This window comes from Corylus avellana, chromosome ca11 (assembly GCF_901000735.1).
Source record: "Corylus avellana chromosome ca11, CavTom2PMs-1.0".
NCBI classification, from domain to species: Eukaryota; Viridiplantae; Streptophyta; class Magnoliopsida; order Fagales; family Betulaceae; genus Corylus; species Corylus avellana.
Window position 1 is genome coordinate 18907391 of NC_081551.1, and position 23893 is coordinate 18931283.

The 23893-nt window shown below is 36.5% G+C and overlaps 4 protein-coding genes across 4 annotated transcripts; 1 reads left to right on the forward strand and 3 right to left on the reverse strand.

The window, feature by feature from the left end:
* Nucleotides 1-440: 440 nt before the first annotated feature.
* Nucleotides 441-2253, reverse strand: LOC132166519 (F-box protein CPR1-like). Its single transcript, XM_059577349.1, has 2 exons — nucleotides 2102-2253; nucleotides 441-1845 (listed from the first exon to the last, which is right to left on the reverse strand). The coding sequence occupies exon 2, from the start codon at nucleotides 1779-1781 to the stop codon at nucleotides 531-533; it is 1251 nt and encodes a 416-aa protein (XP_059433332.1). The 5' UTR covers nucleotides 1782-1845; nucleotides 2102-2253; the 3' UTR covers nucleotides 441-530.
* A 1136-nt stretch (nucleotides 2254-3389) lies between these two features.
* On the reverse strand, nucleotides 3390-6378 carry LOC132165751 (uncharacterized). Its single transcript, XM_059576429.1, has 5 exons — nucleotides 5906-6378; nucleotides 5772-5809; nucleotides 4900-5170; nucleotides 4158-4438; nucleotides 3390-3952 (listed from the first exon to the last, which is right to left on the reverse strand). Exons 1-5 carry the CDS (start codon nucleotides 6248-6250, stop codon nucleotides 3511-3513), a joined length of 1377 nt encoding a protein of 458 aa, XP_059432412.1. The 5' UTR covers nucleotides 6251-6378; the 3' UTR covers nucleotides 3390-3510.
* Nucleotides 6379-8107: 1729 nt separating this feature from the next.
* LOC132166024 (uncharacterized) lies at nucleotides 8108-12395 on the reverse strand. Its single transcript, XM_059576766.1, has 7 exons — nucleotides 11809-12395; nucleotides 10711-10821; nucleotides 10454-10552; nucleotides 10237-10347; nucleotides 9847-10150; nucleotides 9133-9272; nucleotides 8108-9006 (listed from the first exon to the last, which is right to left on the reverse strand). Exons 1-7 carry the CDS (start codon nucleotides 11944-11946, stop codon nucleotides 8470-8472), a joined length of 1440 nt encoding a protein of 479 aa, XP_059432749.1. The 5' UTR covers nucleotides 11947-12395; the 3' UTR covers nucleotides 8108-8469.
* Nucleotides 12396-14357: 1962 nt separating this feature from the next.
* On the forward strand, nucleotides 14358-19853 carry LOC132166670 (probable chlorophyll(ide) b reductase NYC1, chloroplastic). Its single transcript, XM_059577524.1, has 10 exons — nucleotides 14358-14874; nucleotides 15717-15795; nucleotides 15905-16040; nucleotides 16681-16755; nucleotides 16862-17057; nucleotides 17610-17678; nucleotides 18171-18310; nucleotides 18477-18599; nucleotides 18824-19016; nucleotides 19308-19853. The coding sequence occupies exons 1-10, from the start codon at nucleotides 14512-14514 to the stop codon at nucleotides 19491-19493; spliced, it is 1560 nt and encodes a 519-aa protein (XP_059433507.1). The 5' UTR covers nucleotides 14358-14511; the 3' UTR covers nucleotides 19494-19853.
* The last annotated feature ends 4040 nt before the right edge of the window (nucleotides 19854-23893 follow it).

A 23893-nucleotide genomic window follows, 5' to 3' on the forward strand; every position in this document is an offset into this window, starting at 1 on the left:
AAACCACCCCCTGTACCCACTGGGGGTGGCTCCCATCCGGCCAAAGGGGGTGGCCGCCAATTTTTTTTTTTTTTATAAAAATACATTTTTTTTAATTTTTTTAAAAATTAAATATGTGGCACGTGTCAACATCTGATTGGTCCACGTGTCAATCATAACGATCAACTAACGGATGGACTAACTTGGTCCTTTATCAAAACCCCAAGGGTGTCCTGTGATAAAAATGAAACCCCATGGGGGGTATTTGGTATTTAACCAAAAAAAAAAAAAAAAACTAAAACTAAAAAGAGGTTTGATACGGAAACAAAACAAACTCAATTCATGGCCAATTTTTCTCCTACGTGTAAAAGAAATTGAATTTTAAACCAAACAAATTGTCTTTTTTTTTCCAAATTTTCTGAATTTCAATATCCTCTTTCTCAATTTTTTTTCTTTTTTAAATTAAACGCAAGAGAGAAAAGTTGAATTTGTGTTGTGACCTTAACATTTTCCAACTAATTCCAACTAAAAAATATCACGGTCCACGGAAATCAGGACATTTTTACCTCGTCCTCTGGTTCCCCGTCTTCTATGTCGACATCATTCACACTATCACCATCGAGCAGAACAAGGCTTCCCACACAAGTCGCCGTCCGAAACATATCCGGCATACCCACAATCTCAAACTTGCTGCATGTGTCCTCTTTTATGTCATACCAAAAGAGCTTGTCAAAGTCCTGCTGCATCAGAATCTTCTTACCATTCTTCGCAAAAGCTAAAGGCTTACAGTAGCGAAACGGCCGAGGCACTGCCCCACACGGGCCACACACAATAGTATAGAGCAGAGTCCAGGAGCTCTCCACCGCATACTTCCTCATCACCCAAACAGTGATATTGTGAGGCTTCAGAGATTCAGTCATAAAAACACATAGATATCCCCCCAAGACCACCAAATCGGGCTCTGAAACACCAAAAACATACTTAAACGGGGTCTTATACTTCTGGAATTTTTCGGTAGCAAGATCCAAAACAACGAGCATCTCCAGAGACCTGCGCATTTTAGCCAACCAATGCAGAGCACCGTTCAAGAAAGCAGGCTTGGAACCAATCACTGAACTCTTTATTGGCCATTTATCTTTGACCCTCCTCCAGGAATTCGCTCTCAGACTATATACCTTGACTTCAAATGACCGCAGACGCCCCTTACACAATTCCGAGACCTTCACCACCTTGTAGTCGTCGCTAACCGGATCGTGCCCAAATGCTAACTGTGACCACGTAGCCGGAGAGTTCCTGACAGAATAAGAGCCATCTTTCTCGAAACCTGAAGGGACATCGATAGGCTCAAAAGGTAAATTCTTATACTTTCTTATTAACGGATTCCAAATCGTAATCTCACTCTCCAAGTTGTAGAGGCAAACCAGACCGTTGCAAGAGTACACAACTGAGCCTTTTGCTCTTTCATGGCGCAGTGGCTGGAAGATTTGCACAGCTCTATCGAACCGACCATCTTCGTGAAAGCGTACCGAGTAGTAGTCCGGTGGGCGACGTTTCTTGTCCTCAAATTTCAGAAACAAGGGATCCGCATTGTGAAGGCGCTTGCAGTCCTCGACAATGAGCGTGCGTTCCCTGTTGGTCTCGATGGAGCGCTTGAGATGCTTCTTTATGAAATATGGATCGTTAATCAGGGCGTTGAATGACTTCGAAACGCACATAAAGCGTACGAGACTCTTGACGGGTAACTCGGTAAGTATTTCCGCGATAAAATCAGGCGGGAGAGTGGACATTGACGGAGGTGCCATCAGATTTGAAAGAAGAAGAAGCCTCTCTCACTGTGACTGCGAGTAAAATGGGCGGAGGGAATACCTGACAATATTAACAAGAGAAAAGTAAAATTAATTCAAATAATAGAATCTACAGAAAATTACTATAACAAAACTGTATCTCACCCAGGCATTTTAACAAACATCTTAGCTACGAATACAGAACACAACCAGCCAAATAAAATTAGAGATCATATGACAAATCGCGAAAGAAAAAGAGTTTTGATTATACCCAAAATTTTCATAAATCCACCCAAACTTAGAGGAACGAGAGGGAAAGAGATGAGCCGTGTGCGTACCTTTATTTTTTCTCGATTCTCCTCCTTTCTCTTACTTCACACTAATTTCTCTCTCTCCAGGTAGACCACGGCCCTCTTCGGGAACCTATTCGACGACGTGCTTGTCTCACCGTCGTCTGGGTCGGTGAAGCTGGGATTTTTTTTAGCTTAGCCTGAGGAAGGGGAGCGGCAGAAGATGGTTTTTTTTGGGTAATGGGAACGGGGTTGGCCTAAATACTCTTCATCACCATTTCTCAAAAAAATCAACATCAAAACATTCTAACTTTTTCACTTTTAATATCAAATTATTCACTTTTTATTATTATTCAAATAAAAAAAATTACTACAAAACAAAACTTTTTCACTTTTCCATATCACTTTTTCATTTTTTTTATACCAAACATTCTTAATCTGGACGCACAAACTCAAACGGACTCCAACAAATGTAAGTCGGTCCCAAGCATAAAAATCAATAAACAAACCACCCTCAAAATTGACAAAAGCCCTCACGGTATAACATTTCTTCTCCAAACCATTCTGAAAACAAATTTGCTTAATATCTGGGAAAAAAAAAATGTTTGATTATGTATTTAGTTTCTTGAGACATGAGTTTAAGCTATAATTTTCTTTTTGGGAAGTAGTGGTAATGATTCTGTTGTACAGATGATGATGATGATGTGAATCTTTACTACGTCTTTTAACACTAAAAACATTGAAGCAAAGAGATGTTAAAGAGCTTTGGTTTGCCTATTTTATAGGCAGTTAAGGAATAAAGGTATTCACACCGGGCTATTTAGCTAACCATGTGGCAAAGTTTGGTAAAAAAAATCACTTGCATTCGACTCAATATTTTTGCCAAAAAATTATTAGTTCCTACTGAACAAATTTGATGAGCAGCACTCAACAATGCAAAACAATTCCTTTGTTTATTAGGTCGATTTTCTCTTCACTCATTCCCTTTAGTTCTTGGTAGCAATGGGGTATGGTAACAATGTGAGGACAATGAGGAGCAACACGAACCAAAAGAGGCTTCAGAACCAAATATACTCATTTTTTTTTGGTCCCTACTCGGATCATCGCCTCCAAGAAGCACCAGAACTCTGGAAAATGCCGCATCTGTGTAATTTCATTGCTTAGAAAGTGTGAGGGAAACTGATGGAGGAAAGTCGATGAAGTGCAACTGCTTTGGTTTAAATGGCCTTGAATGGACTAGCTTCAATGGAAAATAGAATGGACAATACATGGAGCTTCAATTAAGTTTTATCCACCTCCACTGTCCAATTAATAACGTCATCGAAATCAAGAATCATATTTAGTTCTTGGATTGTCCAAGCATTGTAATATAATTTAATCAGAGAAGTATAAAATATTTACAAAGTGCATATATAAAGAATGTCTCATTATAAATGAACCCATATGTGTCACGATTATCACATCACCTGTGAACTATCAACATATTGAAAAACATCAGATGCAGCTTGTGAGATCCAGTCAACTGCAGTGCCGAAAAAGAGCTCCCAGAACCAAAGATCCAATGCCAGCACGGAGGAAAAGATGAGCAGTGCTAAAGTCTGGTAGCGGTTCAATGGCCAACCCAAGATTTTGGCCAGAGTCTTCAGAAATGGAAGGGAATTGCTATTTAGAATCCGGTTCGTTATTGACCAAGCTGTTATCCACTGCACACGGGAAGGGTATAGCTCAAACTCCTCTCTTAATCTTCTGCCCAAGTCCGGCATGTGGCCACCCCCATATAGTATGGCAATCCTATTATGGCCCTCATCAATTGCTCTTCTAAGTGCCTCTACCGCAGCTCTATTCCTTTCACCAATGATCACAGAACTCTCCTCTACATCTGCTGTCACCTGTGTGAACCTTCAAAAAGAACAAAAACAGTACCTTTTGTATCAGCCGGCCCCAACATCAAGAGGAATGCATCCAAAATTCTTTTGGGTAATCCGTGACAAAATAATTCAACACTCTTTAACTGTTGAATGCTAGTTGAGCATTAAAGCAAATGAAATTTAATCTAAGAGGAAAAACAGAGAGAAATGAAAGAGAGAACCTGGCAAATACTTACTCGGTTGCTAGTCTCTTTGCCAGGAAGACCTTCATTGCAGCACCAAGATCAAGCCTAGACAAGGCTTCTAGTTCTGGATATTCTGATGCCTGGCTTCCCGCATCACAAACAGATCCAATGATGAGCAGGCCGACAAGTGGCATAGGAAGCACCCGTGAAGCCCATAGCAGCTTGGATCTCCAAGGATCAAGGTCTTCTGGAATTGCAGGCTGTACCAAAGCTTTTGTTGATCTAAGAGTCATGTCTCTTGCAAAAGTGAAAAAGCTTTCACCTTTTTCAACCTAACAAGTAACAATAGGACAATTAGACCTAGAAGTTGGGGGGTAGAGAGAAATACAGCGCTGAATCTTGAATTTTAAACCTCTTAAGGGGAAAACAAAAATCATAACTATATACAACTATACCTCTTAAAGGGAAAAGAAAAATCATAACTATATACAACTATATAGAAGGCCATCGCTGCAAGTTATTGGACAAGCACAACAGCAAGGAACATTCAGACAAACCCCATACTGGACTGTGTAAGAGTAAAACAGATTGAAATGAAAGAAAACAACAGTGCGAATGCAATTGGAGACCAGCTTCTTTCCATACTTGAGAAGAGTACCACCCCACCTAGTAATAAAGCATCTCTAGACCACCTAGTTCACTGAAGAACAGAGTGAACTAACTCCAAGAAATTGTCAATCACTTCAACAACCTCCATAATAAGACCAATTTAAGAGGCGATAAAAGAACAGACCTGAAGTAATTTGAAGGTCTCATAGTCAAGATCTGCATGGTACCAATTCTCAGCTTGGTAATCAAGACAGTCTAATTGGAAATCAAGCGTAAGAACTCGAGCCATTTGTCGCTGGATACATCCAAGGATGTTAAAACCTCGTGAGCGTGCACCTTTAAGTCTTTTTGTGGCAGTCATGTTTCTTCTATTCTCCAAACTCTCTCTGCTAGCTACCATTTCATAGAGGACACAGTCATATGGTTCAAGTTCCTTTTGAAGGGTTTCAAAGTACCTGCACATTCAGATGAGAATCATTCAGAGTGGTATTATTTGGGAAAATATACTTTACTAAGTAAAAAATTAACAAAACAGTGGTTATCACAATTCAATGGACTTGCAACATAAATATCTCAGAAAAAGCTCAAACATAAAGCCAAGAATATATCATCTTCCCTAAACCACCACAACAAAATATCTACAAAACCCCTTTCCTATTAACATAAAACTCATTAAGCTCAAAATTTTAATCATAAAGCTATATGGTGGAACATCAACCAATAAGTAAAGAAAACAAGGTAAAATAATCAGTAGAGCCAAAATTATAAAGGCCAACCAAGGATATCAGTCTTAACTCTTAATCCAATTTGGCAAGAAACAAAAATGATGAACCGAAACTAATGAAAATCCACCTCAACCCCAACTTTTAGCCGGTTTTATTTCCAAATTTTCCATACCCATGTCATAATACCAACATCTACAGACAGCACAGCATACATTGCAATAAAGTTCAACATATGCAATCCAAAACTACATATATTATCAATAAATGACAATCAAGCTACAAACTGAAAATCTATCACAAGTGTAACAGAAACTCTATGAAGTAGACATACTCTTTATCCGCAATGTGAATCGTCGAAACCAAATCAACCTACACCACCAAAACAACAAGAATCCTCCAATTAAACAACCCACATAAGAAACAGACACACCCACTTGAAGTGAATAAAAAAAACCCATCTTGTACCTGAAGAAAAGGCCGTAAAAGAGACCAAGGAAACCTCTTCCTGTATCTGACCACAGCAGTCTGCAACTCCGCACAGCCCCCATCAACACCCCTCTTGAACCTCATGAAGTCCGCAATGGAATTGTTCTGCAAAAACTGCTCCGCCGAGCCATCTTCGATGGGCTGGTTCAGAGAAGCTCTGGGGATTGCGAAGCTGAGGGGTTGGGGGAAACTAAGGCTGCGTTTGTAGGAGTAGAAGGGTCTGACTCTGGGTCTGATGGAAGAGAAAGTGGAAGACGAATCGGTGTTGGAATTGGATGGAAATGAAGACGTGGAAGAGAGTATCGACAAAGAGCTGGAGACCATTCTTCTCTCTGCAGACACAGAGAGAGAGAGAGAGAGAGAGAGAGAGAGAGAGCTTGGGTGTTTGGATAACCAGAAAACGGGAGATTATCCCTTGACACCCGGCTTCTGGTTATTGCGGGTAATTCAGTTTGCGTACATTACATAACAATATATATATATATATATATATATTTTTTTTAGGTCTTTTCCAATTTGGACAGATTTTTCTTCGATTTTTTGAATGTATTGCATTACCAATTCTAAATTTCTGGCTTGCACGCCAAAGTCAAGATTTGATTTTCAATTACTAAACGGCTTGACTCTCTGCGCTTTTTGCACCTAAAACGATGGGGAAATTTATTTGGATTTTTATTTTTATTTTTATCTTTTCTTAAATGGCCCTTAAAATATGAAGAAAAGGCAATTGCACTTTTATTTTATCACTATTTCTATTCTATCAACACATCTTGCTAAAAATAAATATAAGTACCAATTTGTAGTACTACGCCATTAGGCAAGATTAGTATAAGATCAAAATATGATTAGTTGATTTGAGAATTGAGTATTTTCAGGTCATCTTTTCTTAAGGACTTTGGGTATGTTTGGCATTTTTTTTCTTCTTCTTGCTTTAGATGAAAAAAATATATATATTTCGATCTAACATAAAAATAAAAGATTTCCTTCGCCCATCGTATGTATCGGCTAAGCTTAGTTTTAGAGGAGGCATTCCAGCAGACACATGCGTGTAGGAAGGCCGACCACTACATAAGCTAAAAGACTACAACTATGAGCTAAGCCAAAAGCGATTCGCTTCTATTCTTGTTGGGATTGGATATAGATGGGGAATCTATAGATCATAGTAGTTTGTCAACCTCTCTTAACTAAGAGCATTTTTAGTAGTAGTTTCACCAAATTTTATTCACTAAATGTGCATTTTGTTTTGTTTTGTTTTTTTTTTTTTTTCTATTTTAACAATCTACTTTCACTATTTCATTTAAATAATTTTTTTCAAAGATTTGTTTATTCTTTTTAACTATTAAAGGAAAAGAGATAAATAAGTTATTTAATCAATAGGTGAGTAAACAATATTTTTTTTATATTTGGTGAGTACTGTTCACTTTACTATTTTTTTTTTTTGTTAAAGTAGTGAGTCTGAAAAGTGAAGATTTAAGTTACTTTTGTTAAATTGTCTCACCAAAATAATTAAAAAATGGTTTTAGTGAGGCTGCAATGAGTACTCTAACATTCGATACTATTTCACTTCACGGCACAACCCAAAAAAAAAAAAAAAAAAAAGATTTTGAGTTTTTTATTAATATTTTGTGTTACACATTGTTTGTATTAGTTTTGATAAATTTTTAATAGAAAGGAAAAAAGATGAGAGTGAGTCAACAAAAACAGCAATTAGAGCAGAGAATGCGATTACAACTTAAAATACAAAATATTTTTTTTCTTTCAAGTAAATTATCCTCAATTAATATCACATTAGAATATTTTTCCAATAAAAAAAAAAAAAAACCTCCAAAATACATTAACAAACGTACTGGAAGATCTTTCTTTTCTCAATCATACCGAAAGACAGTTGGATTGTAACTGACTCTACGGAACTCTTTTTTTTTTGGTTTAATTTTCATATGATTTGGTTGAACAAGAAATAAGTCAATAACAACAACGCCAGACCGTTCACACCCATTGAATTGGAGTGCAGTCGACCAAAACTAAAACCAGCTACGAGAAGAAAAATTTAGTAAAACATAAGTCGAAGACGAATGATTGAACAGCACGCAATATCTTATTATTCAGCTGAATGATTGAGAAAACAATGTGTATTCAAAGTTTGAAGAATTAACTATCCATCAAATGACAACGAAAATCTCATACTGGAAAAGAAATTTATTGCTGACGACTACATGTCAATAAATCAAAACAATGAATTTAATAGAACCCCCCACCCAGAAAAGATCCCAAGCGCCATTGGCATCTACTGTGAAATTTTCAATTACAAGGATCAAAACGTATAAAACAATTCATAGGAAATAGGCCTGCCAGATGGTGATACTACTGATGCAAGAGCTTGTGAATCTTTGGCAATTATATATGCAGCTCATCCTTAGAGTTGCAGAGAGGGTGAAAGGCGTATGATCATATAAATCTTTCTGATTTAATTTGAAGAAATTCTATCAAGATGCCAAAAACAATGATTCTGAGTTTTTCTTGTCTAAGGTTATCCAGTACCTGTATCATTGTGAAAACAGCCGTAGACCTGCTTCTAAATCCTCAAGGGTAATAGTACGAAGTTCATCTGTGTCTATACAGTCAAAACTGAGCCTAAGGTCCAAATACTCTCTAGCATTAACTAGCATTGGATCCACCAAACCGCCATTCATCTCCTTGCGCAGCTTTTCCGTTGTTTCCCTCTGAATCGAGGCTGCCACAGCTTCTTCGGTGCAAGAAGGGTGTAACTTAAATCCATACAACAAGCTATCCTCCGCTTGATTATTCATCTTGATATGGAGAATCTTGGCTAGTTCTACTGAACTGAAGTCATTAAAATAGAAAAACTTGGTCACCCGTCTGCAGAAGCCTTCGTTAGAAGCAATGACGCGCTTCATTGGTTCACTGTACCCAGCAAATATGACCACAACCTTTCCACTGTCCATGACAGACATAATCTCTTCTAAGGCCTCCAATCCATAGTCCTTATCATCTGCCTTCTGCATAGGTATCAGTCGGTATGCTTCATCCACAAAAAGAATTCCTCCTTCTGCATCCTTTATCTGTGCACAGCGTTCTATTATTAGTTTGTGACAGTAACATATTCAAACTTGTCTTTGCTGGGACGAGAGAGAGAGAGGGAGACAGAGAGAACTTAAGAACATAATGTGAGAAAGCCCAGTGGTTACCTTTCTCCTAGTTTTTGGCCCGGTATGACCAACAAACTCTCCAACCAAATCAGTCCGCTGTACTTCTGTTACCTTGTCAGTCGGTAAAATTCCCACCATATGGAGTAATCTTCCAAGGATTCGAGCTACCATTGTCTTACCTGTGGAATATAATATTAATCATAGATGCTTTGCTAGTTGATCAAACAAGATACAGCAAACTGACATCTTCAGATATGGTAGAAAGACAATCAATCAATTATATGTGTATTTATAATTTTCTTTTGCACATCAAAGCAGCAGTTAAATCTCTTGGAAGATATTATTGTGGTTTCAGCTTTACCTATTAAAAAAAAATCGTGGTTTCAGAAAAGAAATTAGCAACAAATACACAGATTGATATAAAGAAGACACATTTGATATATAAACAAATTAAGAATTGGGTGTGTAACTTATTTGACTCTGAAGAGTTTGGATGAGGCATTTAACAAATCAACTCAAGAAGTTCACTTCGTTTCTGTATCAGAAATGGATTATATAGACATATAGTTATTTTACACACTAAAACCAAGATGCCTAGAGAACATGGTTTTTACAATGTTAACGATTTGTGATAAGATTATCTTCCAAATACAGTAAGCAAGTAGCATGGCAAAATAAACAGGAATTTAGAAGTGTTGACGGAAAATAAAGAAATATTTATCACAAGCCAGATACTATCTTGCCAGATACTACCTGTTCCAGGATTGCCAAGGAACGCCATATGTGGGGGTCTTCTGGTGCCAACTTTCAGCCCAAGGGCCCTACGCCTCTCATCCAAAAGCATTCCCTTCGCCCACTTCCGTAGTTGTGTCTTCAGCTCATGCAAACCTACTACTTTTGATATTTCATTTTCGAGTTCATCCATCTTGGCTTTAGTTTCGCCGCATGCTTCAATTGCTCTTCTCTTTCGCTGCTCTTCAAGATGCAAGTGCAATAGTTCTCGCAACTTTTCACTTCCTGGGCCTTGTGAAAGATGATTTAGAGGAGTCATGCCCTCCTGCAATTCAAAGTTTATGCCAACTATGATTATTTCCAATTTTTCACTAAGCTGAAAGTACAGAAAGCAATTGCAGTCCACAGTACATTATCCTTAGCACTGCAATCAGCATTGTGCTCAAGCAACGTCTTGACAGTTGAGCAGTCTTCAGCTCGAAGTGAGTACCAAACAGCAAGATGTAATGGCGTCATTCCATTCTGCATTAGTAAGAAAGGAAAAGAAAAGTTTTTACAATCAGAACACATCCAAATCCCATTCTAATTATTCTTTAAAGTGGATCATATGGTGACAAGAGAAAAGCACATTTGCTTTCGCTTCAATAAAAGCACCATGAGCAAGAAGCAATCTCGCAGCATCACTGCACCCATTCTTTGCTGCCATGTGCAATGGTGTTTCTCCATACTGCAAAGCACGACAAGTTAACGTCAAGAAATCAATAAAAAGAGCAATAAGTATTATTAAGTCATGACCAAAAGCTTATATAAATTCCAAATGTCATAACAATTTAGATTATCCACATTTTTGCAAAGGAAAAAAAAACACGCATTAATTTTACATACCATGTTCTTGGCTTCCAACTCAACCTTATCTGGCCCTTGACAATCAAGAAGAAATTTAACTATCTCTGCCCTGTTGTAACCAGCAGAAACATGAAGAGGCGTCTGTGCCATCTATAATAAAGCAAAGAAAGTGAGGCATAAAATTAAAGACAAAAAGCTTTGTATAGAAGCAGATTCAGGAATTCAGAAACGAAGATAATATATAGACATGATTTATTTAACTCCAAAAAATAGAAGCAAAAATACATATAAGCGAGCAAAACCTAAAAGCAAAGTAAATCCTAGCTCATTTTTATCTTTTTACCAACATCATCACTCCCCATTAACTATCTCAGCCCTGTTGTAACCAGCAGAAACTTGAAGCTAGCAAAACCTAAGAGCAAAGTAAATCCTAGCTCATTTTTATCTTTTTACCAACACCATCACTCCCCATAATCCATTCTTTCCACTCCAACATTTGCTGAAATTACTAATCATGTGTTCCGTGTTCATCCTACCTATACTAAAGCATGTTCATTCTTCATAGCTCTACACCCCCTACTCAGCATTGACAGCTTCTCTAGTCTAATTAAACCAAATCTATGTCACCATCACATTAAACATTACATAAACTTGATTAAAAAGAATAACATTGATTATATATATAGGCTCAATGCAACTCTTAATGCACACACACAGATAGGAAATTCATCCATCCCCAGCCCAACTGTCTGCAATCGAGATCCATTTCCATCTATGTCCTTGATCTCATTAAAACATCACTTTTGTGCTTCCTTCGTCTCCAAATTCAACTACATTATATCTACATAGCCCCTGCCAACTTTATTTTTAAGCCAATGACAGTCTCGATTTCCTTAAGAAACTAATACAACATTCCCTACCAACCAAAATTCAGCCACCCAGCATATGACTCAAATGGGTCCAAATTCGTTTAATTTTACAACCCAATTCACAAACAAACTTAAAGATGTACATAGCACAAAACCCATTAAAAACAACTCCTTCAAACAACACCCATCAAAATGAACGCACACAAAAGAATCGAATTCTTGAAAAAAGTTTTTTATTTTATTATATAAATAGAGAATGAGATCTTACAACAGGGTTTCTTTCGTTGAGAAGCGACGGATTCTCTCGGAGTAGCCTCTGAAATCCAAGAAGATCCCCGAACTGGGCGTAACCATGAATGGTGGTCGGCTTGGCAGATCTCGACCGCTGATCCTGTATCCTCTGCATCCCTACGAATTGCCTCTCAATGCCTCTCTCTAATGCAAGAAAAAACGAAGAGACACGGAAAGAGAGAGAGCTTCGAGAGGCTGCGCGCGCTCTTTCCTTTTTCTTTTTTTTTTCTTTTTTTTTTTCCCTCTCTCTCTTGTTTATTGGGTTTTGCTGAGGATTTTGTGTCAGAGCCTACGGCGGTCAACGCGGAGATGAAGCCGAAGCTCACCCCGCGTCCGACTCTCTCGCGTCCTAATTTCACACCACTGGGACTAGTCTAAATTCTGCTCATCTTCTTCGCTGACTCGAACCCACCTTTTTTCTGCGGGACTCTGGCTGCTGCCGGCTGCCTTCAATAATCACTACCTATTAAGTAATGCTTTAAACCATCTGTTTGTTTTGAGATTTGGATTTTCTACCCAATTCGACCATAGAAGGTTCCTTTGAGGCTTTGACAGTTCCCTAAAATGCATTATAGCATCACTATTCTCGGGAAAATGTTCGGTTACTATAGCATTTCCAATAGACTTTTTAGAGCGTCCTTAGGCCCACTAAAACCATTTTTTAATTTTTTTCATAAGGTAATTTAATTAAAATAACCTAAACGTCTACTTTTCAGAAAAGTAGTGAAGTGAGCGGTACAGTCAGTATCACCAAATTTTAAAACTACTATTTACTCACTTATCAATTAAATAATTCATTTCTCTCTCTTTTTTTTTTTCTTTTAATAGTTAAAAAAATAAATAAACAAATTTTAAAAAAATAATATTTAAATGAAATAATAAAAGTGAATTGTTAAAATAGTGAGGTTGCTAGTAATGCTCTAAAAAATGAGTTGTCCAAATAACCAAAAGCGTGGAGAGTAAAATTCGGTGAAGCCGCTAAGAATACTCTTATAGGTAAATTAACAATTAAAAATGTTTTGGTTACTCATAATAATAACAAGACCAAGATGCAGCCGACATGAATACACATTATTGTTTACCATCTTTATCTATTTTATTTCTTCTTCTTTTTTTTATTGTTTTATTCAATAATGCAAGTTAGCCTGGCTGTCAATGCTTTTCACAATATATAATACAGTTCACAATCTATTTGTAGTAGTGAACAGCCTCAATTATTTATTTTTTTTTAAAAAAAACTCTATTGAGATTTATTATAAATTGCCTCATCAACTTTGTGTGTAATCCCAAGATTACAACTAAACCGACATTAGTCATTGGAAATTGGACATTAAACGCACCAAAAAAAGGTCTGAGCCCATCATGTCAATGAACCCGGTTTGCCCGTCTCGAACCATTTCGGATCTTTTCAATTCAGCCTGTTTAGGCCTTTAAGTTCGGTCTATTGGGCCTTTTTTTTTTTTTCTTTTTTTTTTTTTGCATTCTCCGTAACTTGATTGGTGTAGCGTTCTGGTTTTTCAAGAGTGATAGATGGACCTCAGGGCTAAGGTTGATCAATTGAGACACCTTCGTTCTTCGTCATGTTCGAAGACGACGAAGATGAGACATAAGAGATTAAGAGAGGGTTACAAAACAAAAAGTGGGGTAAATGATGACGACCGAATCGAGGCCGGCAGTGAGATGTTGTTATACATCACTTCTCATTTCTCAAAAGTTTAGGTGTGAAGAAGTGATTTTCCAAAATATTCGGCGTAAAGAGATTGATTCTTTGACGGGAGACCAAGATGAGAAGAAAATTGAAGTGATGTTTATAAAATCTAAGAATGAGTTATATATATGTTGCTATTTTACTAAACACTGGTTTATATGAGATAATTACAATTAGTGTTTGTGATCAGCAAAACATTCAGCTATGATTAGCTTATCTAAATATATAATTCTAATATATTATTCATTATTTGAATCTAAATGCAGTGGTCGGCTTCTTATTCTAGAGGATATCTTGATGTAGTAGACAACTCTTCAACACGTGAGGGAGTGTAAGTATGATCTCTAATAATGTCGAAGACGTACAAACAGTTATAGTTAACGATTATTATTTTTAACTATAACCACAACTAAAAATGTACAAACAATTACAATTAACGATTATTGTTTTTAAGTACTACAACCACAACCACCTTATGTAATTATTAAATTTTAATAACTAGAAGCGCATTGCTTTAAATAATCAACGAGTTTGAAGTATGAGCTTCTTTGGGCTCCTAAAAGTAGTTGCTAATTAGTTTACTCAAAGATCAGGAAAACGACAGAAAAACCAGCATTTCAAGTTGCTAATTAGCTCCTAAAACATGTACGTACAAGCATCACCTTCCCTACCTTGTCTACCTTACCAACAGAAAAACGACACGCTGAGACAATCTAATTAGGACACGTGTAACATGTACACTTGGAGATGAGGTTGCTTTAACGTGTGGTCATCACAGTCCACCTTCTCTCTTCCGAATCTTTCTCTCTTTGATATTTTATTGATTTTTATCTTTTTTATTTTACCAACCTTAAAAGGGAAGAAATCACAACCGTCGTACAAAATCAGCAAACACTCCCAGATATTTTGGAACGGTTTTTTTTTTACATCAACTTTGGAGTCTGGGGTATCCTCAGTCCATAGCTAGCAGCCATGGCCACAGTCATGAGGCTTCACATTTTCCCACAAAGATTCGAACAATTGAGCTTCAAGGACCCCGGAAGGACCGGCCAGCCGGTCGTGCTCGGACCGGGTTTATGCCAGTCCGGCTTGGGACGACGGCGTGGGCGTGATGGGTTGTGTTTGAAACAGTGCAGGTCGTTTAGGGCTGAGGAGGGAGAGAAAGAGGTGGAAAGTGCGAGAAAGTGTGGGACTTTGAAGGAAACCGAGGCTAAGCTTCAAAGGGGAATTGGGTTTTGGAGCTCCTTGAGGACTACTATTTTGGGTGGTTTTAGTTTGGCTCGTGGTGATGAGTATAGCAACGCTCTGGCCAAGGTGGAGGAGGTATTCTCTTCGGTGAGTTGTATTTGTATACGATTTGTTTCATTATTTTTAAAGATTCTTTCTTTACTTAGTGGAATATGTAGTTGAATTGGAGAAATGATTGCAAGCGTAATTCAGAAAATTTACTGAGTGTTGAGTTTCCATTCCTTTTGTTTCCATCCAAATTATCCAATCCAAATGTTAGAGCAGTGAAGATATTGAAAATATGAACTTGAAACTTTGTTATTTGGGACTAGAGAAATTAAACTTTCCTCATATTGGAGCCTAATATTTATATTTTTCTTTGCTTTCAAAAACTTTTTTCCCTTATCAAATGCTGAAAACTCGTTTAAAATACTTTTCATACCAAATAGATTTGTAGACGTGGCTCCTACCACTCAAACACTTTTCATACCAAACTACAAAACTTTTGACAAAAACACTTTTCACAAAATAAAAATAAAATATTTCTCAAAAAATAATTAAATTTATATTTTTTTCAAAAAGGGGATTTTCATGTACAATTTTCTTTTTCAAATGCAAGGATGTTAATTACATGTATAATCCATAAAAATAGTTAAGAGTTGGGTGCTGTTGTGGTAGCCAGATCAACACCACGTGGTGGTTAGCCATGGAACAACCAATATTTTCTTCTTTTCTTACCTTTTATTTTTTATTATTTTTTTATTTTTATTTTTAAAAAGGTTTTTCTTTTTATATTGTAAAAATATTTCTTAATTTTATATTTTTCAGAAGCATTTCTCAAATTTTTACCAAACTAATTTTCATTTGTGGACCCTACATATAACACTTTTTTCCAAATAGATTTGTGAGTATATTTTTGGCTTTAACATTAGTTTTCTTTCTCACAACAGAGTGCCATCCAAGTGGGAAGATATATTATAACCATGATGAGCACTGGAGTGATACTTGCAATTGGATTTCAGATGTCAGGTTAGCTAACATGCACTCTGGTTGTGAGATTGCATGCATTGATATAATGTAAAAACATCAGTGAATTCTCGATGTACACAAGAATTCAATTGTATTTGATTTTGTGAAGGTGGAGATAGTCAGATGGACACTTTGATTTGGTATAGCTGGCTTGGAGGAATTATTATTGGAACCATGATAGGTGCTAATATGGTTTTAGAGGAACATTGTCGTGCTGGTCCACGTAATGTTGTCATAACTGGAAGGTGATCTCTCCCTCACTCTCTGTCTCTCTCTCCTTGGGCTTGAAAAGTAATCGATTTTACTTCTACAAGTAGTTTTAAACTCTAAAGCTCATGCATTTTGTTAAATGGAGTATCCTATGATCAATGCTCAATGCTTACCAGTGTCTTTCCCAAAGCCTTGTCCTTAGGTACTATCAATTTGTGTACCTGCGTTGGGGGTGGGGGCTCTGCAATGTCAAATTAACATGGCAGTTTTCCATTTTGTTCACTTATAGAGTAGTTAGAGATTGAAAGTGTTAAACCACCTCTCATGTGTGGGACCAAACTCTCCCTTAATAAGTAAGGCCCAACACGTGAAATATTTAATTGAATTGGAAGGTGAATTGACGGAGTCAAGGTTCGAACTCATGATCTCTGAATTTGATACCATGTAAGCTTTTATGATAAGTGGTGATTTAACAGAAAGCTTTACTTTATATGATCTGATGTTGATGCTTAAAAATGCATGTGTGGATGTTTCTTTATTCAATTCGTAAGTTCACTTGATCCTGTGGCTTGGGATCGTTTACTTGGGTGTAATCACAGTTTGGATATATGTGCTCCAGATGGGTTATTGCTAATGGAAAAAATAACAATTTTATGTTTTAACTGTCTGGTACAGTACAAGGGGACTGGGAAAAGCACTTGCTCGTGAATTTCTTCTTTCTGGAGATCGGGTGGTTATTGCCTCTCGCAGGTGGTATTTAGAATTAGGATATTGATTTAGTTCGATAATGTGCCTATAATTTCAACACAGTTATCACTCACAATGTCGCTTCCATAAATGGATCTTTTGAAGGCAGCCCTGAGTCTGTAGATATGACTGTCAAAGAGCTTGAGGAGAACCTAAAGGAATGTCTAACCACTGCGGGTGGCTCGTCGAGGACAATGCTGCAACGTGCAAAGGTGGTAGGCATTGCATGTAATGTTTGTGACGCTGATGATGTACAGAAATTGGCAAACTTTGCTGTCAAGGAACTTGGTTCTATCAACATTTGGGTGAGTGACTCACCTTTTTCAATTGATGCTTGTTGCTAACCACTCTCGCCAGTTGCTGTTGTTACTGAAGATGGTATATGACAATTTCTTTTTATTTGGACTATGCATGTTGCCGTTGTTTTTGCAAATGCTTGTTTGGTCAAATTTAAAGAGATTGAAACTTCTAATGGCATAATGTTCTTGGTTGTCAACTGTCAGATGGTTACCTTTTTTCTGTGTCAAAACTCAAAAGGCTTAACACTTTTTGATGGCATCTCCCATATGATCATGTTGTTCAGACTTGCATTAGATGAAAAGCAGGATAAAACAATACATTCGTTTTTCATTTATGACTGAGGTTCCAATAAATTGGGTAGCAATATCTTATTATGATGAGGTTTATGCTTTTTGTGGATTGGTGGTGATGATGTGATAATAATGCCTATCTTTTGTCCTTGTCTCTGTTTAATTATCCTATTCAACCTCTAGTTCCTGTTGTATTTAATGCGGCATGGTTTGTAACTTTCTCAAAATTACTGAAATATTCCATTTTGTACTTCCATTGTTTGGCAGATAAACAATGCTGGCACAAATAAAGGTTTTAGACCATTGCTGGAGTTTTCTGATGAAGATATTAGACAGGTATTCATATATGAATTATTTATCGATTTGTTTTGATAGATCTGGTATTTGAGAACTTTATCTAGTATGTGCATGTAGATGTACTTTAAGCACAGGAGGTCCTGTCAGAAAAGTAACTTTGAAAATACTAGGAGCTGTTGTATTGAATCACCATCTGTTTGATATAGGATTTGATTCTAAATATGGCTGTTTTCCATTGTTGAATCACTAATTGTGATTAGACAACCTTCATACTTTGACACAATGACCTAATGCTGAGAAGTATCTTCAACCCTCCTCCTCCTCTATGCATCTCTGTGTGACTCAAAGAAGACAGGGATGATGTGCTCACACATCTAAACATTATGGTACAAAGTACTTATTAAGATTATTTCTTGTATAGTTGGCCTAATTTTCCTACCAATATATCATGGTAGTTTACACATTTCGGTAAGAGTGGTTTTACCTTATTTCTTGAATTGATTTAACTCTTACCTCTCCTAATTATGCTAGATTGTCTCAACAAACCTGGTTGGCTCTCTTCTCTGCACTCGAGAAGCCATGCAAGTGATGAAGAACCAGGCTATTGGGGGACATATATTTAACATGGATGGTGCAGGCTCTGGGGGATCTAGTACCCCTCTTACAGCTGTGTAAGTTTATATTACCATGGAAGCTAAGTTTATTCTGTAGTGAGCAGAGGTGAAAACTTTCACCTGGTTTAGCCTAATCATTATTCAATGACCCATGGTAGTTGTTACTATTCCAAGTTCCCATGGTTGATGATGATATTTATTAGTTTGTTCGTTTGACTTGCAGCTATGGGTCAACAAAATGTGGGCTTAGGCAGCTTCAGGCATCTCTGTTGAAAGAGTGCAAGCGGTCCAAAGTTGGGGTGCACACAGCATCTCCGGGCATGGTCCTTACAGATCTGCTCCTAAGGTACATAGGAATCATCCCTGGTTTTTGCAATGCACTTATAACGCCATTCGAGTTCCTTTCATAATATCATCTTAAGTGCCTCAATGCCAATTGCCACATTTCTATTTCTTATAAATTCTATGTTCTTTGGTTTAGATTTGAAGGTTGCATCTCTTTTCTATCTATGGCTATTTCACTTACCTTATATACCTTGTCTTTTGCTTTTGCTTCTCTATGGTTTGCAGTGGCTCGAGTATCCAAAATAAGCAAATGTTTAACATCATCTGTGAGCTTCCTGAAACAGTTGCTCGAACTCTAGTTCCAAGGATGCGGGTTGTAAAGGGAACAGGAAAGGCAATCAGTTACTTGACCCCCCCTAGGATCTTACTTGCTTTAGTCACTGCATGGCTTCGACGAGGTCGATGGTTTGATGCCAAGGTAATCTTCATTATTTTGTGAAAGCATTTGACACTCCCTGCTGGTGCTCAACTATTGAGTTCTGACAGCCAGAGGAGTCCCTTATCAAGTTACCAACCATAAAAAGATTCTTAGTACCATTCATGATTGAATGTGAGTGCATTAGATGACTTGGTAAATTTAATTCCTTTAATTCTAAACTGAACAGGGGAATGTGAGATAATTTTAAAATTTTGCTCATGTTTATCATCTAAATGTGATGGTGATGACATATCTGTAGCAAGAAGAAGCTGATTTGAGCATATATTGCAGGGGAGGGCATTGTATGCAGCGGAGGCAGACCGTCTCCGTAACTGGGCTGAAAACCGCACTCGGTTTTCTTTTACAGATGCAATGGAAATGTACACGGAGAACACTTGGGTGTCGGTTTTCTCGCTTTCTGTTGTTTGTGCCTTCATAATCCTTTCTAGCACTGGCAGCACATTTCCTGGTACGTGAGTTGTAAGCACAATTACAGCCTGAAAGAATCAGTAACATGTACATCAGGGCAATGCTCTCTGTGAGTGAGGTCAACTGCTATGCCTGGCAAGGCAAGTATACAACACTTAGAGCAGATTAGTGGCTTTATACCCTACATTCTTGGGACACTTACTTAACCATTAGGAGGGTCGGTTATAGCATGATCCCAAATGTTTTAACGACCCATGCATGCACAAGAGTCCAGTAAAAGTTTAGGGCATGTACACAGAAACAAACGCATTGTATTTCATTAATGAAGCATTCTCCATTGAGATGCTTCTATGGGCATGTAATGTTTCTATGGTATATATGTAATGCTTCTATCAGTCTATGGGTTCATTGTGAAATTCCCCTTCGAAATCTTTGTCCGTCCATTTCTTTTTTTTCTTTTTAATCTCTCACAATGATCTTCTAGCAAGCAAAACACATGGTCAGTATGCCTGGAGTTGGATTTTTGGCCACATTTGCATGAAGAAGTTATTAAACAAGTGTATGTTCTGTTGGGTCTGCTGCTGCTGTTGATCTTTATGAAATTCCCTTACCTTTGGGCCTGTGGCACCATTCCTCTTATTTATACTAGTTGGTTTGAGTAGTGGGAGGGGCAACATTTCCTCGACGGGCCAAAGCATTTTGAACCAATCATTCTGAACCAAAGCATTTTCGAGTTAAACGACTATATAAAATAATATATAGCCCGTTTTTTGGTATTATTAATCTAAACAATTGGGCTCAAGGCGTCCAAAACGATGGGCCTTTTCAACATTTTAAAGTTAAACAACAGGGTGTTAGATGTAATAAACATAGGGGATTAGGCTTAAACAGCTGAGCCATCAATGTTTTGAGCTCTCTCCCTGCAATGTGAATAGACTAGAATAAGACCATCAAAGTTGAATAAAATACCATTATTCATCACACACCTGAACTTTTATGTAGTCCACAACCCATATTTATTGGTAATAGTTTAACTAACAGGGGTTTCACAACCACAAAGGATCTCTTTACAAGATTACACACACATATATATATAGTCTTAATCACTCATAAGAGCATTCACATTTGGTTCAACAAATTTTTTATTTTAGGTCATATTTTTTCAAAATTTTCTAATGGATATTTTTTTAAATTCGTTATTTCCGACTGGTCATTTAAAAAAAAAATTGTCTTTTTCTAATGATTATGTATTTATTTCGTGTAGAGATGGAAAGTATGCTTTTTCATTTGAGAGACAGAAAGAGAAATGAGAGGAGTGCATAAAAGACACCAAAAAAAAAAAGGGCCATGATTCAGAGCACGCTGGTGTGCTTCAACAGTGAAGCACGCCAGGCTAAATTTCTTTTTTTTCAAAAAAATTAAAATAATAAAAAAAATCACGGCCGGCGTGCTCTATATCTTTACCAAAAAAAAAAAAAAATTAGAGGAGATAAAATTGTAGAATAAAAAAGATATTTTTATACGTTTGGTTTGGTGGGTGTAAAATGCTCACCAAATTGTAGCAACTCAACAAATTTATTTCTAAATAAGTAGACGAACTTAAATTTTTTCATTCAAAATAACCTTTCACCCGGTCTCTAAAAGGGACGTGTTTTTTGAGCCATTAAAAAAAACATGTGAAAAGAACATTCAACATGCAATTAAAAAAAATGTGTTTCTCACATGCAAATAATGATACGTCACTTTTAAAAGTTAAGCATAAATGCTCTAACAAACTGAGTCCCAAAAAAAATACAAAATTACTCAATACAACAAGTTAGAGGGTCTTGTATTGTTGGACGCAATTTGGTCAGTTTAATGGAAATATTAAATAAATGGTTAATTGTTGTTGGTTGTGGAATTTCGGCCTTTTCTCATTTTCTGTGTTCTTGGTTGTTGATTTTGTTTTGCAGAGTTTGCTTCTGTGTATGTAAATTAATGTTGTTTTAGTTGTTGTAATGCTGTTTGTGGAGTTGTGTTTCTTCACAGCTTCAGTGTTTTCGTTGCTGTAGTTGTATAGCAGCATAGTTTTCTGTGTGTATAGGTGGAGGGTTTGTAGTTGTAATTTTGTTAGTTGTTGTGTTTCAGCTTCCTTTGTCTTGCTGGAAAAGATTAAAGCAAATTTAAATGTGTTCATTATGCTTATGGTTTAAGTAACTACTAATGTCTCCCGATATTGCTCCCCTATTGCCGTCCAACCAAATATTAAAAAATAAAAAAAAATAAAAAATAAAAATAAAAAAGTGGATTGCTGGATTGATTGGGATGTTAGCCGTTGGTCAGGCACCGAATGTCATGCCCATAATTACATAGGATTAGAAGATTAAAATAATTCGTTGCCATGTGCTTTGAGCTCTCATGGTCCCCTTCGCCTCTCAAAGTATGCACAAATATTTCACGAATTCAAAGTCAACCACAACAGATAAAAAGAAAAGCGACAAAATAATAATGAAAGACTTCTAACATGCCAAGGCTTATAATTAAAAACCTCCTTTTTCACTCAACAATAAAAATAAAAATAAAACCCTCCTTTTTCTTCTCTCTTTTTCAACTTCTATGAAACTTCTATGTTTCATAGTCAATCGTAGAAATTAGGTGATATGAACTACAGTATCCTTATAATTGCCACCTGAGTTACTAGCATTGCATTAGAACCAAAAAATGATAAAAGAAGCATGAATTAGGAGTGTTAGCTAGCCTCAAACCTCTCCCTCAATTGACTATGTGTGGAAAACACTATGTAAAAGAGAGGTTAGATCATTGAAAGACACACTTATTATTTTTGCGAAATACTATTTATTTCTTTGTTTACTTTTGATCTCAAAGTTTTTTACTAACTTAAGCGTTAGAGTGACCCTCGTTAAACAATAACGAGTCACTTTGACCCTTTTTATTTTTATTTTTTCTACCTTACAAGCATTGTTGATTCGAATTCGGTGTGTGATCAACTGACTTTTTCCGAACACTGAAAGTATATATATTAAAAAAAAAAAAAAAAAACTGGAAGAAAATCTCTAAAATAGTCGCAGTTACAAGCGGTTCGAAAATGTTAGATTACATATAGATCTACGTCACAACCAATCGCCCTTAAAATGTAGCATATTCAATGCGAGTCAAACCAAAACATAGCCATATCCTTAATGAAAAAAAAAAAAAAAAAAAAAGAGAACATAAAATAGGATAATGTGGTACTCATGGAATTTAGCAAACATGATTGTCGGTCTCGGTCTGGTGTTCTTACAATTATTATTATTATTGTCCGGCAACACCGAATAACTGAGATTAGAAAAACGCGTCTTTCCCCTCACTTCAAATATATATGAGATTTGATAACGTTAAATTAGCTCACGTTTGGTCTTACGTACCTAAGAAATCAATTAGAGCCTTCTGTTTTAAACAAAAATAAATAAATAAATTAGAACCTTCTGCTTTGCTTAATTAATAGGGAAAAATAAAAAATTATTCCTTATGGTTTACTTGATTTACATTTTACTCCCTGTGATATCAAAACGAACTCAGAGGTCCTTGTAGTATGCAAAAAAAATAATTTAGTCCCTGCAGTTAAATTCCATCCATTAACTTAACAAATTCCGTTAATGTGCCACGTCACATCCAATAAAAGTATGACACATGTCATATTTTATTTATAACTTTTAAAAATCATACTTGAATTTTTCATGTCATATTATTATGCCTGCTAATATTCCCACCTCATATTTACTCCACATCAAACGCAAGTAAAATATTTTGAACAAACCTAATTCTACCAAATTATTGATACGAGCACCACCATCTTCTTTTCTTCTTCACGGACGTCGTGTTCTTCTTCTTCTTCTTGTCCTGTCTTCCTTTTTTTCTTGTCTCTCTTCTCATCTTTTGAAATTTTGAATCTGTTTCTTAATTTAATTTCCTCTTCTCTTCCTATCTTCTACTTTTTCTTAGCTCGGCTCTTATGCTTTTCTCCTCTGTTGAAATTCCTCAATAGAGACGGAGAAAAAAAAAATTATGTTGCTTAACAGAGACAAAGACAGAGACAGAGAGACATAAGAATTTTTCTAACTCAAATTCCATTAAAAAGAATTCACTAATTCTATCAAAAAAGAAAAGAAAAGAAAAATGAATTGAATAAATCAAAACAACAATTTGAAGTTTCTGTTGCTTTTTGTTGAAGATAGTGGGATTAAAAAAAGTGATTTCCTTGTATTTTTTTTTTGGGCATCTACGACTGTGTTTGCTTTTTGTGGATTTTGTTTGCCCCTTTGTCTGAATGAAACACAAAGAATTTACATTTTTCTAACTGCACATTCATACAGATATTTGCGTATGGACTTTTGACCAAGACCATTCAAAGAACTCCAATGTTGTGTTTGTACATACTATATAAAAGTAATCACTTGATTGAAGGTCGT

Bases quoted from the DNA above. Each gene is read 5' to 3' on its own strand.
- LOC132166519 (XM_059577349.1), bottom strand. From the start codon at position 1,781: ATGGCACCTCCGTCAATGTCCACTCTCCCGCCTGATTTTATCGCGGAA.
- LOC132165751 (XM_059576429.1), bottom strand. From the start codon at position 6,250: ATGGTCTCCAGCTCTTTGTCGATACTCTCTTCCACGTCTTCATTTCCA. The intron at 5,810-5,905 runs GTACAAGATGGG...TTGGTGGTGTAG, and splicing joins TTTTACGGCCTTTTCTTCAG to GTTGATTTGGTTTCGACGAT. The intron at 5,171-5,771 runs GTATGTCTACTT...CTGAATGTGCAG, and splicing joins ATTCACATTGCGGATAAAGA to GTACTTTGAAACCCTTCAAA.
- LOC132166024 (XM_059576766.1), bottom strand. From the start codon at position 11,946: ATGCAGAGGATACAGGATCAGCGGTCGAGATCTGCCAAGCCGACCACC. The intron at 9,273-9,846 runs GTAGTATCTGGC...TATATTCCACAG, and splicing joins CCTTGGCAATCCTGGAACAG to GTAAGACAATGGTAGCTCGA. The intron at 9,007-9,132 runs GTAACCACTGGG...CGCTGTGCACAG, and splicing joins GGCCAAAAACTAGGAGAAAG to ATAAAGGATGCAGAAGGAGG.
- LOC132166670 (XM_059577524.1), top strand. From the start codon at position 14,512: ATGGCCACAGTCATGAGGCTTCACATTTTCCCACAAAGATTCGAACAA. The intron at 16,756-16,861 runs GTGGTATTTAGA...TTTTGAAGGCAG, and splicing joins GTGGTTATTGCCTCTCGCAG to CCCTGAGTCTGTAGATATGA. The intron at 18,600-18,823 runs GTACATAGGAAT...TATGGTTTGCAG, and splicing joins CTTACAGATCTGCTCCTAAG to TGGCTCGAGTATCCAAAATA.